General features: G+C 36.5%; 1 protein-coding gene across 1 annotated transcript in view; it reads left to right on the top strand.

Annotated features, from left to right (window-relative positions):
- The window catches only part of GRAMD1C (GRAM domain containing 1C), an 82,443-nt gene that overhangs the window by 16,751 nt on the left and 48,771 nt on the right, over positions 1 to 16,921 (top strand). Inside the window, exons 2-5 of the mRNA XM_032631643.1 lie at positions 4,432 to 4,516; positions 8,926 to 9,029; positions 9,625 to 9,720; positions 14,766 to 14,846. Coding sequence (XP_032487534.1) covers positions 4,432 to 4,516; positions 8,926 to 9,029; positions 9,625 to 9,720; positions 14,766 to 14,846 — 366 coding nt within the window. The remainder of the gene's footprint in view (positions 1 to 4,431; positions 4,517 to 8,925; positions 9,030 to 9,624; positions 9,721 to 14,765; positions 14,847 to 16,921) is intronic.

Raw genomic sequence — 16,921 nt, 5'->3', positions numbered from 1 at the left:
ACAGAATTTGAGAATATATTTGCAGATCAAATATCTGATAAGGGACTTATACTGGAATATATAAAGAACTCATAGCTGAATAATAAAAACATAACCCAATTAAAATGTGAATAGACATTTCTCCAAAGATATGCAAATGGTGAATAAGCACAGGAAAAGATGTTCAACATCAATCATCATTATCTAAACATAAATCAAAACTACAATCGGATACCGTTTCACACCCTCTAGGATGACTGTAATGAAAAAGACAGACATTAGGTGTTGGCGAGTATGTGGAGAAATAGGAACCCTCATGCATTGCTTGTGGGAATGTAAAATGGTGCAGCCAATTTGCAAAATAGTTTGGCAGTTCCTCAAAATGTTAAACATAGAGTTACCATGTAAGCCAGCCATTCAACTCTTGGGTATGTACCCAAGAGAACTGAAACATTCACACAAAAATTTGTACATCCATGTTCATAGTGGCAGTATTCATAATAGCTAAAAAATGTAAACAACACTAATGTCCATCAACTGATGAATACATAGATAAAATGTGGTATAATATATTCATAAAGTGGAATAATATCCATAAGCTGAAATGTTGCAATGTTTCATGCTACAATATGGATGAACCTTGAATACATTATGCTAAGTGATAGAAGACAGACACAAAGACCACAATATCGCATGGTTCCGTTTATATGAAATTCCCAGAATAAGCAAATCTATAGAGACAGAAAGTAATTTAGTGGTTAATAGGGCCTGGGTGGAGGGGCAAGTGGGGGATGACTGCTAATTGGTATAGGGTTTCTTTTGGGAATGATAAAAGTTTTTGGAATTAGATAATGGTGATAGTGGCACAGCTTTGTGACTATACCAAAACACACTGAACTGTATATTGTAAAAGGGTGAATTTTATGGTATGTGAATTATATTTCCATTTTAAAAGTTGAGTGCCTTGTTGGCATGGAACTCTAAATGACTATTTTCTTCTTCATTGAATGGGTAGAAATGGGCTCTCTGAAGAGATTCATTGCCTCTCTAGTAGTACGGTAATTCTTGATTTAGCCCATTCAGTAATCTTAAATAATCATTCATTCTCTTCATCAGGATTTTTGTTTCATTTCCTTCTGGGCCCATGATAGATATTTGTTTCTCCATGTGCCTGAATTAAGTGTAGCCATGTGACTATTTTTTTTGTCAATGAAATGTGAACAAAATGATGTGTGTCATTTCTAGGGGGCAGCCGTTAGAGTTAGTACACTCTTTGCCAACTTCCTGTCCCTGGATGGTGGAGCCTTTATTAGTGTATGTCCCTCTGTTAGGACAGTGTGGAGCTAAGCCTTTTGCCAACCCACAACTATTCATTTGTGTTTAAATGGGAAATAAACCATTGTTCTTGTAAGCACTGAGATTTGGGAGTTGCTGCTTACTACAGTACAATGTAGTCTTTTATGACTAATGTACCAAGTTAATTTACTCTTAACTTTTACACTTTCTCTTATTCCAGTCTGCTATCAAAACTGCTTTAAAAATCTGCTTATGAGGTTATGGAGTGTGCCATAGATACTAATCAGTGAGACTTTCCAGATCATTTTTGACTAGCTGCTGCCAGCCATTAGGAGTTTTGGACTGCAAGATGCTAGTTTATTGAATTTTACTGTATTGACATGTATAAATATGCACCAAAAGTGTTGGAATTACTTAGAATGAGAAGATTGTTATATTTTGAAAATTATTTTAGAGAAAGAAGAAATTGGGACCTTCAAGGACGGATACTTTAAATATATATATATATTTATATAGACTTCACACACACAAATATATATATATTTGACACACTGCGTGGCTTGTGGGATCTTTGTTCCCCGACCAGGGATGGAACCCAGGGCCCTGGCAGGGAGAGTGCCGAGTCTTAACCACTCTAATTGCCATGGCTAGGACTTCCAAAACTATGTTGAATAATAGTGGGGAGAGTGGACATCCTTGTCTTGTTCCTGATCTTATAGGAAATGCTTTCAGTTTTTCACCATTGAGAATGATGTTTGCTGTGGGTTTGTCGTATATGGCCTTCATTATGTTGAGGTAGGTTCCCTCTGTGCCCACTTTCTGAAGAGTTTTTATCATAAATGGGTGTTGAATTTTGTCAAAAGCTTTTTCTGCATCTATTGAGATGATCATATGGTTTTTATTCTTCAATTTGTTAATATGGTGTATCACATTGATTGATTCACGTACATTGAAGAATCCTTGCAAACCTGGGATAAACCTCACTTGATCATGATGTGTGATCCTTTTAATGTGTTCTTGGATTCTGTTTGCTAGTATTTTGTTGAGGATTTTTGCATCTCTATTCATCAGTGATATTGGTCTGTGATTTGCTTTTTTTGTAGTATCTTTGTCTGGTTTTGGTATCAGGGTGATTGTGGCCTCATAGAATGAGTTAGGGAGTGTTCCTTCCTCTGCAATTTTTTGGAAGAGTTTGAGAAGGATGGGTGTTAGCTCTTCTCTAAATGTTTGATAGAATTCACCTGTGAAGCCATCTGGTCCTGGGCTTTCGTTTGTTGGAAGATTTTTAATCACAGTTTCAATTTCATTACTTGTGATTGGTCTGCTCATATATTCTGTTTCTTCCTGGTTCAGTCTTGGAAGGTTATACCTTTCTAAGAATTTGTCCATTTCTTCCAGGTTGTCCATTTTATTGGCATAGAGTTGCTTGTAGTAGTCCCTTAGGATGCTTTGTATTTCTGTGGTGTCCGTTGTAACTTCTCCTTTTTCATTTCTAATTTTATTGATTTGAGTCCTCTTCCTCTTTTTCTTCTCATTAGTTCTTTGAAAATATTTTAAATAACTGCTTTGATGTCTTTGCTAGATGCAGTATCTGGGAACCATGAAAGACTATTGCCTGCTTATCTCTTTTCTTATTATGAGTCACATTTTCCTATTTCTTTTCATGTTTCATAAGTTTTTTGAAAATTGGACAACATAGGGACTTCCCTGGTGGTGCAGTGGTTAAGAATTGCCTGCCGATGCAGGGGACACGGTTCAACCCCTGGTCTGTGAAGATCCCACATGCCGCAGAGCAACTAAGCCTGTGTGCCACAACTACTGAGCCTGCGCTCTAGGGCCCGCAAGCCACAACTACTGAAGCCCACGCGCCTAGAGCCCATGCTCCACACCAAGAGAAGCCACTGCAATGAAGAGTAGCCCCTGCTCACCGCAACTAGAGAAAGCCTGCACAGCAACGAAGACCCAACACAGTCATAAATAAATAAATAAAATTAATTACAAAAAAAGAAAATTGGATAATATAGATAACATATTGTAGCAGCTGTGGATTCTGATTGCATCCTTTCTACCACTAAAGCTTGTCATTGCTAATTTCTGTTTAGTAACTTGCCTAGAGTAAATCTGTGAAATATGTTTGTCCTGTGGTATGTGTAAGCAAATGTCTTTGCTCAGTTTATTATTATTGTTGTTGTTTTACTTTTAAGGCTGGTTTCTGGTGTCACCCCTTATATCAGCCAATCATTGGTGAGAAATTGTGCTCAAAGACAGAGAGCCAGTAAGGCTTTTCCCTTCTGCTGACAGATCTGTGTATAGATTGGGTAGTGCATTCGAAATTCAAATCATTTTCAAGTTTGTCCCAGTCTTAATGTTCCACTGAGACTTCTTGTATCTCCATCCTGGAATGTGTGGATAGTTTGGGATTTCTCCAATCTCTGTTACACATGCGTGTAGTCTCTGTTTATTTAGGAGTACATGGAGAGTTTATCAAGTTCATCTGTGTCTGTCTCTCTTCTAAGGTCTCTCTGTTACACTCCCTACTGATCTGACAGTCTGCTTGTTTGTTGTCCTAACTGGGACTTCAACCTCCACACACTTGGATAGTTTCAGAATTTTTCCTTTCACTTCTGGGATAGGTTTTCTGCTTTCCACTCTGAATCAGCTGAGTCCTGCGCTGCTAGTTTTCATGGCCTGTTCCACCTTTGTAGAAGCAGTATACTGACTTAACTTGTGGGGGAGGAAGAGTAATGCGAGCAGGCCCAGGAAAGAGTGCCAGACTTCTGATGCTCATATGCAGGTTCAGTAGATTTTCCTGAGAAAATATTTCTCCATTTATTGTATGCCTTTAGTCAGTTTCCAGTCATTTGAGATGATTGCTTTTGACAGTTTTTTTTTTTTTTTTTTTCCCCAACTGTATATTTGACTTTGCAGGGAGGATTTGCCAGAGTCCTCACTCCATCATCCTGGAAGCATCCTTTGCTTCCTTTTGGTGTTTTTTGAAATGTTTATGTGGTTTTTCATATAAAGACAAACAAAAATATTGCATAAAAAGTGTATGATTTTAAAGTCCATTTTAATTTTATTTTCTAAGATACTACAATCCAGTTCATTTAATGATGATCATAATTAAACAGAAAATTAATTTTTTTATTTTTGCAGATTTCAAGTTCTGCTTATAAAGACAGGAATGAGGAGTATAAAAGACAGTTCACACATCTACCTGATACAGAGAAGCTGATAGCAGGTAAAAAACCAGGAAGTTACAAAAAACCCTTTTACTACCACATCAAAGTAGAGCTGATGAGTAACAATATTTGTAGAAAATTTAAGCTTTTATGTTCCATTAGAAACTATTTTTTGAGATAAGCAGCGTCTTATCATCTGTAATTAGACAATGTAAAACTAAGTTGTAATTCAGGGAGGAGTGATTTCTGCGGTATTAAGTACAATCGACCCTTGAACATTGAAGGAGTTAGGAGCACTGACTCTGCAGAGTCAAAAATCCACGTATAACTTATAGTCAGCCCTTCATATCTGCTGTCCCTCTGTGTCTGTGGTTCTGCATCCATAGATTCGACCAACCACAGATCTTGTAGTACTGTAGTATTTACTATTTTTAAAAATCTGCATATAAGTCCAGCCACACAGTTCAAACCCATGTTATTCAAGGGTCAATTATACTGCTAAAAAATAGACCTAAGAGGAAATGATTTGTCAGTTTCTTCTAGTGCTTGTTTCATATGGTTTTGTAGGGAAAGTTTAAATTTGATGTTCAGTATATATTACTGTTCCTCAGAAAAAAGTGCTCCTTAGCAGATAATAGAGCAATTTTATAAAATCTTTTAGGGCTTTATCATTATTCATATAGTCTTTCAGGTAGAATTTTTTTGAAATAGGCCTTAAGAGGAAAATTTTAGTCACAGAACTTACAAAAGTGCTTTATTTTTGCTATAAGTATAATATAGATTCTTTACCATCAAAATACTTTAGTTTGAAGTTGGCTTTAGTTTTAGTACATATTTCATTTAAACCATTTATTCATGGGAATTTCTCAGATTTCTGGTGCTGTTGGTTAATATTCAATTCAATGTAACTGAATTTCTAGAGAGTTCAGTTTAGTTCTTTAAATATCAAAGAAATGAATCAAAATTTTTAAAAAGATTGGAATGTAATATAGTCTCACGATAATAGAGTGTATGGTAAAAAAGTGAAAGATCATTTCACCCAAGACCACTCTGACCTTCTTCCTGGGTGATAACCACTTTTAGCAATTTCTTATGTATATTTCCAGAAATTTTCTGTATGTATATCAAGAGGAATATAAGAGAACTTAAATGGGAGCACACTGTGCTTACTGTTTTCAGTCTTGTTTAGAGCTCTATTAGCGCTACTTATGGATCCACTTCATTCTTTTAATGGCTGCCTAGCAGTCAATTGAATGAATTTTGTACCATAATTTGTTTAATAAATCCCCTACTGATGGACATTTTGATTGCTTCCTGTCTCTTGCTATTACCACTAATGCTACATTGAACCTTCATGTTCATTTGTTTTGGCACGTATGTGCCACATGTACTGTAGGTTAAATTCCTTGAAGTGGAATTGTGACTAAAAGGTAATGAGCATTTAAAAGGTTTATACTGTTGCCAAGTTATCCTCCAAAAAGGCTACACCAATATTCATTCTCATCAACAGTGTATGTAAGTATCTGTTGTGGCACACCTCAGGAACTTTGCTTTAGCAAAATTTGGTAGATAGAAATTGTATTTAAATATGCATTTCTTTAATTATGAGGGAGGTTAAACATCTATAAATCATTTATATTTTTCTGTGAACCTTTCTTTTCATAAACTTTGCCCATTTTTCTAGCAGTTATTTGTCTTTTTCTTGTAATAGCTTGTTAGATATTAAAAAAAATTAGATATTTTTAGGGCTTCCCTGGTGGCGCAGTGGTTAAGAGTCCACCTGCCGATGCAGGGGACACGGGTTCGTGCCCCGGTCATGGCCATTGAGCCTGCGCATCCGGAGCCTGTGCTCCACAACGGGAGAGGCCACAACAGTGAGAGGCCCACATACAGGAAAAAAAAAAAAAAAAAAATATTTTTCACATGTTGTTGCAAATGTGTCTTGCCAGTTTTGTCACTTGAAATCAAATACTTTTCATGGAAACCGTTATAAAATATTTTGTACTCATCACTGCTTTCTTTTTTTTTTTTTTTTTTTTTTTTTTGCGGTACGCGGGCCTCTCACTGTTGTGGCCTCTCCCGTTGCGGAGCAACAGGCTCCGGACGCGCAGGCTCAGTGGCCATGGCTCACGGGCCCAGCCGCTCCGCGGCATGTGGGATCTTCCTGGACCGGGGCACGAACCCGTGTCCCCTGCATCGGCAGGCGGACTCTCAACCACTGCGCCACCAGGGAAGCCCTCATCACTGCTTTCTTGAAAGAAATTAATCTGATAATACAGTGATATATACTCACTATAAAGCGTTAAAGCCATACAGAAATGTATAAAGAAAAAATTGAAAATCATTGGTGATCCTACTACCTATATGTAATTTTGCTTAATATTTTGTAGATATCTTTCAGTATGTATATTTGCTTTTAAAAATTTACATTTTTTGTGTTTTTCCTCACTCACTGCTATAATAAACTTGTTCATTGTATAAAATTTGGAAAATACAGGTATTTACAAAGTAGAAATCTAAAACCACCTATAATTGTACTATCTGGAAATAATGTCAATGACACACATATCTATACAAATTAAAATATCGAATTGGTATCATTCTGTACAAATCGCTTTAAGTTCTTCGATTTAACCACATATTGGATCACTGTCTTCTGAAACAGAGAATCTTAAATTTAATTTAAACTTTTATTTTAAAAAACAACTCATTGTCATTTCAAATCCACAATATTATAGGCTAGTTCAATAAATATTTATTAGTACTCAGTATGTGCCACACACCATACTGTTTCTGAAGAACTTGGAGTGTGGTGGGAGAGCAAACACATATAAACAAATCACTATGATTCAGGGTGATATGAACAGTTTTAGCAAGGTACAGAAGTGGTACAAAGGAAGACATAACATGTTGGAGGAAGGCAAGTATTTTAATTTTGGGCATGTTGAGGTTGAGTTGCCAAGACAACTAAAAAAATAAAAAATATATATACATATATATGTGTATATATGTAATATAAATATTATCTGGAAATAAAGATTTAGTGTACACCACAGTAACCTTCTAACTTGTCTCTCCCCTATTCTTATGTGCCTTCAATCTATTCAATACTGTAGCTATGGTGGTTTTTCTAAGATGCAAATCTGATCAGATTAAAACCCTTCATGGATAGTATTCCAGTGACCTTAGAATAAAGCTTGACTGCCTGACTTACGTGGCCTTTCATATATGTTAAATATCCTCTCATCCCTCATCCTCTCATCCATGTTTTGCTGAAGGAAGCATTGTGAAAGACTGCATTCCTTTGCTCTATTTTTAGTGTTTGCTTAGAAATTTACCACAAGCAAATTGAAATATTTTAAGGTTCATAACCTCAATAACTTTTTCCTAAAATTGCTAATCACTTTATATAGTTTTAAAATTTATCAATTAAACTAAATCTCTTCACAGCAGCTCTTTTTATCTTATATTATTAATAATTTAGCAATGCTATTTACTTTAGTCACAGAGACAGGTCTTAATCTTAGAGGCATGGTATTAACTTGCTTGTAGACAGTGGCATTTATCAGAGCACTCTTGATTTTGCTGGATTATAGTGCTGAGGTAGAGAGGATCAAACGTGAAACTAAACTTAAAATGTATACAATTTTTAGAGTCATCCTTGCTCCCTCCCTCACCCTCATCCAACATCTAATTAGTTACCAATTCCCCATCAGTACTACCCCTTAAATATCTCTGAATCTAACTACTTCTTTCTCTAGTACTGTCATCTTTTGGTCTGAGCCACCATCAATTCCCCCCTGGATTTCCAACTGATTTATCTGAATCCATACTCACAGTGTGAATAAAGTGGTCTTTAATAACATACATCTGATCATGTCCTCCCACTTAAAACTCATCGATGGCTTTTCATAAAATCCACACTATGCCATGGCCTGTGAGGCCTTACATGAGCTAGCTTCTCCAGCTTCTCTAGCAAGAGATCTATCTTTGTATAGTTGCTCAAAGATGTTGTTTCTTTCTACCACAGGGCCTTTGCACACGCTGTTCCCTCATGTTCCTGCTGACCCTTTGTTGATCTTCAGATCTCAGTTTATAGATTACTTTTTCTGGAGAACTTTTCCATGTATACTCTCCTTGCCCACTCCCCCATACCTGTATACCCTTTGCTATATGCTCTCAGCTTTCTCCACACTTTGGTCATTATACTTATTTTTCTATTTGTTTATTGTATGCCTTCCCCTCTAGACAGTGTTCCATGAGGGAAAGGTCCATTTCTGGTAACCCTAGCGACTAGCAAAATATCTGGTGTATAGTGCCCAAAGTATAGGAATAAGTGAATGAATGAATGAATGAACTAATGAACAAAGTGATGACTTTCCATGTGTTCAAGTAGTATAAGATTTATGAAGTTGCCACATTTTTTTGTTACTAACCTGTTCCTTATTATTATTATTTTTTAATGTAGATTATGCTTGTGCTCTTCAGAGGGACATTTTACTTCAGGGACGACTATACCTTTCAGAAAACTGGCTATGTTTCTATAGCAACATCTTCAGATGGGAAACTACAGTAAGATGTATTTTCATTTGATTTGCTGATAAAAATAGTTGCATAGATAGAAATGTATACAGTCCTTCTGAAAACAATGTACTTTAGATTTCAAAGTAAGTTACATGTATTTATCTATACTTGTATACATCTAAATATATTTATGTGTAGTATAAGTGTGTAATATATTTTTCTTAATACATTGAACTCCATTTGTATATATTTAATGTAGTTGGGAAGAGAGATTTCAGGTTGAAAAAAGCTTGAACATACCTCCTTTTGGCTGCCAAAAGCATGTCTTATGTGACAGACTGTCTGAATTTTTTGTGTGTATTTGTGTGTCTTTGTGTGTGTTAATGTGGAACATAAATACCCATGTGTCTTTTCACACTTTATCCTAATATTAGGTATAGGAGCTGATGGAGGAAATTACTGAAGGGAAGAATATCTGTTCACCGTTTTTATCTCGGAGAATGCGGGCATGTGCTTATTAACTCCTTTAGGTTTTTCACCTGAATATTCTGGACTAGATTGATGTAATACTTGGTATTTTGTGTTGTGTATGTTTCTGAGAAATTCGTTTTGCAATTTTTTTATCCTTTTTTTTTGTGTTTAGATTTCTATTGCCTTAAAGAACATAACCTTTATGACCAAGGAGAAGACCGCTCGACTCATCCCAAATGCTATCCAGATCTTTACAGAGGGTGAAAAGGTGAAAAACTTTTCTACCTTTGCCTTGTAACATAATGTGGAGAAAATCTGCCTCATACTGATCATCAATGTTGGGAATGTAAGCAATTCTTCTTGAAGTTAGGAATATTTAATAGTATTTAATACTAGATTTCTGTATACTTAAATACTTATTGGTGACTAACTTTAAATGACTGCTAAAATTTTTTGTAGTTTATAGTTTACAGAGAAATTTCTCCCATATTTTTCATTTCTTCATTATAAGAGGTAGGTAGGATAAGCCTTAGCAAATATCCTTATTATTTCTAAATACCCTATAATTCCATGATCGTTGTTTGGTCAATAATACCTGCACAATAGCGACTAATAAAAACCAGAGTGAACAGAGATTTGGTAGCATACAAATAAACACATAATCACTACAATCTTTTTTAGAATGGGGATTTTCTTTAATTGCCATCATTTTTATTATCCACCTACAATATCCATCATTTCTTGGTATGAAGAATCTTTTTCTACCCACCTGGAAAATTGATACGGGCTCTGTATGTGACATAAGAGGCATAATGCTGAGAAAGAAAAAGAAATAAGGAAGGAAGGAAGGAAAAAAGGAAAGTATGGAAGGGAATGAAGGAGAAGAAGAAGGAAGAAAGGAAGGAAAGGAGGAAGGAAGGAAGGAAATGAAAGAGAGAAGAGGAAAGAGAGCAGGGGAGAGGGGAGAGAAACACGATCATGAGATTGAATCATTATGATGATACTTTTTAATCTTGTAAAGTTTCTTTCACATGCGCTTTCAGTTTTCTTTTTAAACAATCTCATCCCTACAGAACACTGCCAGGTACAGTACAAAGAACTTTTCCCCTCTGAACTATTTGAGAATAAGTTGTCACTCTGAAGACTTATCACTCCAGACATGATCCCAGATAGTTTATCATGTATTTCTTTTTTTTTTAAAACATTTTTACAGTTTAATTTCAAAACATTTTTACAGTTTAATTTTATTAGCAAACATATTTCAGCTAGGGAGTTTTTCATCCCCCAAAAAGATGGCAGTTGGAAATGAACCTAATATGTGTTTAAAGAAAATGTAGCATGTATTTCTAACAAAGACATTCTCCTGCATAACCACAACATGACCATCAAATTCAAGAAATTAACATTGATCATTATCACTGCTCAGTTCTCAAACCCGCTTCGGTTTCCTCAATTATCCCAATAAAATCCTTTATAGCAAATAGGCCCAGTTCAGAAATACGTATTACATTTAGCTGTCATGCTCTTTAATTTCCTTATTCTGGACTAGTCCCTTAGTCTTGCCTTAACTTTTGTGCCCTTGATGTTTCTAAAGATTATAGGTGAGTTATTTTGTAGGATATCCCTCAATTGTGTTTGTCTGATATTTTCTTATGATTAAGTTTAAGTTATACAATTTTGACAGAAATAACACAGAAGTGATACTCTCTTCTTTCCATTGCATCCTATCAAGTGGTGCATGATTTAATTTCTACCATTACTGGTGATATTCACTTTGATCACTTGAATAAGGTGGTGTCTGCCAGATTTTACTGTAAAGTTAGTCTGTGTTCCTTTGTAATAATGTTTTGTGGTCAACTACTTTGAAACTATGTAAATATACTATGCCTCATAAAATGTATTCATTTATTTACTTATATCAATATGACCTCATAGCTTCTTATTTTATTCAATGAATTATAATCCATTGCTGTCATTATTTATTTTGATGCTCAAATTGTCCCAAATTTGGCCAGTGGGAGCCCCCTCAAGCTGGCTCCGGTGTCCTTTTGACCATCCTCAGCATTATTTGAGCACTTCCTTGCTTTTTAGCACAAGATGTTACAGGTTTTCTCTGCCTCAGTCCTGGAATCAGCCATTTCTCCAAGAAGTCCTGTTTTCTTTTGGGGAACACTGATATTTAGAAGCCAGTTTGTTCATTGCTATAGGGTATCACTGTTTGAGCCCTCTAATTGGGCAGAACAAGGGGATATACAATATATATATATATAAATTACACACCTATATACATAATACGCACATGTATATTCCCACTTATACATCTACGTTTATCTGTCTATCTATGAATGCTAAATCACCAATTCACATGAATACCTCTAATTCTAGTCCAACAACACAGAGTTATTTTTACTTTTCCCCTTCTTTTTTTTTTGGCTGCACCATGTGGCATGTGGGATCTTAGTTCCCTGACCGGGATGGAACCCATGCCCCCTGCATTGGGAACGTGGAGTCTCAACCACTGGACTGCCAGGGAAATCCCTCTCCTTTTGTATTTGTAACTCCCTTCCCTGACTGAGAGAAACCAGGCTCCCATTATCCTTAATATATTTACTTTGATCAGTGGACCTGTATGTAACGCATCTTCATCTCCTCTGCCGCCCCTTCCCTACACTTGATTTCTGACACGTAGAATCAGGTTGCTGCCCATCCCACCACCACACTAGGGCTCTCATCCTGAAAAAGCTCTCCTCACCCTGCTTGGGCTCTGATACTCCACACAGGGCAGCCCTTCTACAAGGACAACCTCCTCATTCTTCTCTGGTGCTGACACGCTGCTTTGGGCTACTGCAGCTCCTCCGCCCCTGCCCTTACCTCTAGCGTGGATGCCTTGCTTTCCTCTGTTCTGCTAAACAGCTTTAGGGCCAAACTGTTCAGGAAGGGAACAAGACCTAAAATAAGCTTATTCTTTTTTTTTTTTTTTTTTTTGCGGTACGCGGACCTCTCACTGCTGTGGCCTCTCCCGTTGCGGAGCACAGGCTCCGGACGCGCAGGCTCAGCGGCCATGGCTCACGGGCCCAGCCGCTCCGCGGCATGTGGGATCTTCCCGGACCGGGGCACGAACCCGTGTCCCCTGCATCGGCAGGCGGACTCTCAACCGCTGCGCCGCCAGGGAAGGCCAAGCATTTAAATTTTAATAATGATAACCACAGCTAGTATTTGCCGAACATACTTGTTCTAAATATTGTGGTAACTTTTTTTTACATGTATTTTCTCATTTAGTTCTCACAAAAATTTGCTACTGAAATTATTCTCATTTTGTAGATGAGGAAACTAAAGAAAATAAAAGTGACTCAAAGTCATAGAACTGAGTGGTAGAACCAGGATATGAACCCAGGTAGTTCAATTGCAGAGACACTGGCCCTAACTACCTCACTGTATTGATTCAGTGATCTCTTTTACCATCATCATGGAGAAAAAAAGTCTACACTAAGTATTTATCCCTCCATGCACTGTATGGTTAAGGGAAGGTTAATCACTGTACTTTTCGTTGTTTTCGTTTCTAGCATACGTTCTATGCCCCAGCAGCTTAGAGATGTTATTATGCAGAACTCCTCACAAATTAAGGTTATTATTATAATAATTATTATTTATTATTTGGCTGTGCTGCACAACTTATGGGATCTCAGTTCCCCAACCAGGGACTGAACCCAGGCCACGGCAGTGAAAGCCTGGAATCCTAACCACTAGGCAACCAGGGAACTCTCTAAGGTTATTATAGAAGCAAGATATATTAGTAAATTTTTTTTTTTTTTTGCCGTACGCGGGCCTCTCACCGCTGTGGCCTCTCCCGTTGCGGAGCCCAGGCTCCGGACGCGCAGGCTCAGCGGCCATGGCTCACGGGCCCAGCCGCTCCGCGGCATGTGGGATCTTCCCGGACCGGGGCACGAACCCGTGTCCCCTGCATCGGCAGGCGGACTCTCAACCACTGCGCCACCAGGGAAGCCCTATTAGTAAATTTTTGAAGTTGGATATCTAACAAGGAATAAAATAAGATGGTAATTTACATGGATTGCCCAGAAAGATGGGAGTGTACGGGAGTTGAGAATGTGGTTTTGGTATATAAGAGTGGATAAAGTTCATAGCAAAGTATTTAGTTTAAGCAGTGGGAATAATAAGCATAACACCATGGTGAAAAAGAGATGGACTAGGAAGGAGATTTTTCTTATCTATATATCTACATACAGGGTTGTAAGATTATTAAAATTTGGTCTAAGAAAAGGAGATAAAGGGTAGTAAATAGTGATCATTAGGTCACAATATTATATGTGTAATTGTGTTTGGAAGAGCTCCTAGATATATCCCCATGATAAAAAGTTTTGCTTTTTGAAGAATATTATATAAACTAGGTTTCAGTTTATTAACTGGAAAAATATTACTTTAAAACCTTTCTATGAAAAATATAAACACCTCAAATACTATTTTGTTTGGCATTTTATTTAATAAATCAAAAATGGAACTGAGCTTTCTCATTCCTAAAAATAGCCAGTCAATCATGCAAAGTCACTAACTGGGGGATCAGAAGAGACAGTCCACTGAGAGACTGTATTTAGTGCTGCCACTTGTCATATTTTCTCATAAAAGCCTATTATAAGATACGACTTTGCAAAAATCATTTACATGCAGAGGAAGAGATGGGGCTAAAAGCAAACATGGAATTATAGATTGAAGTATGCTATTTTTCTTATACAACATTGAAAGCAAAGTTTAGTGTTAACATGGGTGTTATATATCTATCATTAATTGAGATTATGTATTTCTGGATTTTTTTAGAAGACTATGAAAGATGATATAATTTTAAATTAGGATCCTTAAAATAAATCTATCTCTGAAGTCCACTTGCAGTTTTCTCTTATTCTTTGTGTATATTTGGCTTAAACGGCCACCAAATTATATCTCTCTGCAAAGTTCAGGATAAATAAAATTTTAATTTTTTTCATAAGTTTATTTAGATTGATTTTAATAATTAAACTACAATGAATGTAAATAGCTACCCAGTTCAAGCTCCTTTCTCTAGTAAATATTGATAAAGTTATTTTGCTGTAAGGTACAATTTTAAAAGACACCTTGTTCATGCACCAGTTACGTGGTTTTTTTCTATTATAATGAAAAGTTTAACAAAAATTAGTATATAAAGTAGGCAATTGTGACCTACTAGTTTGCTTTGACCATATCAAGTCACAGCAGACTGTCATGACAGATACTTTCCCTTTTTTTTCCATGACATTAAAATTGTCCTATTATTTGTCTTTGCAGTTTTTCTTCACATCTTTTGCTGCCAGGGATAGAAGTTACCTCAGTATCTTTAGGTTGTGGCAGAACGTACTGTTAGACAAGGTAAGTGTTCATACCAGAGGCTGGTGCTTGTTATAATAGCAACCTCCCAGTGTGTACCTAAACAGTGTTTGTGAGTTGAAAGCTCTTTTTTATTTTTCTGTGGTTAATTTTGACTAGACTATTCAAATCCAAGAAGAAACTTGAAGCAAAACAAAATCCATTGTTACAAGTTAAGATGTTAATTGTAATCCCCAGAGTAACCACCAAGAAAATAACTTAATAATAACTTACCATCCAAAATATGGTAAAAGAAACATAAAGGGAATGAAAATGGCACACTAGAAATATCTATTTAACACATAAGAAGGCAGTAATGGAGGAATAGAGGGACAAAAAAGACCTAATAAGATAGCAGACATTCCATTAGCAAGAAGACAAATAGCAAGATAGCAGACATTACATTAAATCGTTAAACATAAGTGGATGAAACTCCTCAAGCAGAAGGCAGAGATAAACATGATCCAACTACATGCTATCTATAAGAGACACATTAGATTTAAAAAATTTTTTTAACATCTTTATTGGAGTATAATTGCCTTACAATGGTGTGTTAGTTTCTGCTTTATAACAAAGTGAATCAGCTATACATACACATATAACCCCATATCTCCCCCCTCTTGCGTCTCCCTCCCACCCTCCCCATCCCACCCCTCTAGGTGGTCACAAAGCACTGAGCTGATCTCCCTGTGCTATGTGGCTGCTTCCCACTAGCTATCTGTTTTACATTTGGTAGTGTATATATGTCCATGCCACTCTCTCACTTCATCCCAGCTTACCCTTCCCCCTCCCCATGTCCTCAAGTCTGTTCTCTACATCTGTATCTTTATTCCTGTCCTGCCCCTAGGTTCTTCATAACCATTTTCTTTTTTTTTTTAGATTCCATATATAGACACATTAGATTTAAAGATAGAAACAGGTGGGAAGTAAAAGGATAGAAAAAGATATACTATGCAAACAATATCCAAAAGAGAGCCGAAGTGACTATAGTAATATCAGACAAAATAAGCTTGAAGACAAAAATTAGTAGAGACAAGGAAGAATATTTTATAATAATAAAAAGGTCAATCCATCTGGAATTCATAATAATTATAGACTTATATGCACCTAATAAGAGAACTCTAAAATATATGGAACAGAAATAAATCACCACATAAACATAAATAAATAAGATACATGGAACAAAAACTGGCAGAACTGAAGAGAAAAATAGGCAATCTAACAATAATAGTTGGGAGATTTCAGTACCCCACTTTCAATGATGTATAGAATAACTAGACAGAATATCAACAAGGAAGTAGAAGATGAACAGAACTATATAACTAGAACTAAAAGACATCTGTGGAACATTCCACTCAAAACAGAATACACATCCTTCTCAAGTGTACATGGAACATTCTCAGAATAGACCATACACTAGGTCATAAAACAAGCCTTAATAAATTCAAAAGGATTGAAATAATACAAAATGTGTTCTCTGATCACAATGGAATGAAATTAGAATTCAGTAACAGAAGAAAATTTGGGAAATTCACAAAAAAAGTGGGTATTAAGCATAACACGCCTAGAAAGCCAATGGTGAAAGAAGAAATCACAAGGGAAATTAGAAAATACTTTGAGTTAAATGAAAACAAAAACACAACATACCAAGACAGCAGGGCTTAGGAGGGGAATTTATAACTATAAACACCTATATTTAAAAAGAAGAGTGATCTCAAATCAATAAACTAACTTTCTACCTTAAGAAATTAGAAAAAAAGGGGAAACTAAACTGAAAACGAATAGAAGCAAGGAAATAATAAAGGTTAGAAGAGAAATATATGGGAATTCGCTGGTGGCGCAGTGGTTAAGAATCTGCCTGCCAATGCAGGGGACACGGGTTCGATCCCTGGTTTGGGAAGATCCCACATGCCACAGAGCAACTAAGCCTGTGTCCCACAACTACTGAGCCTGTGCTCTAGAGCCCGCAAACCACAACTACGGAGCCTGTGTGCCACAACTACTGAAGCCTGCGTGCCTAGAGCCTGTGCTTTGCAACAAGAGAAGCCTGCACACCACCAAAAAGAGCAGCCCCTGCT

The sequence above is a fragment of the Phocoena sinus genome, chromosome 4, assembly GCF_008692025.1.
Source record: "Phocoena sinus isolate mPhoSin1 chromosome 4, mPhoSin1.pri, whole genome shotgun sequence".
NCBI classification, from domain to species: Eukaryota; Metazoa; Chordata; class Mammalia; order Artiodactyla; family Phocoenidae; genus Phocoena; species Phocoena sinus.
The sequence above is the reverse complement of the archived record's forward strand: the minus strand, read 5'-3'. Positions and strand labels throughout refer to the sequence as shown.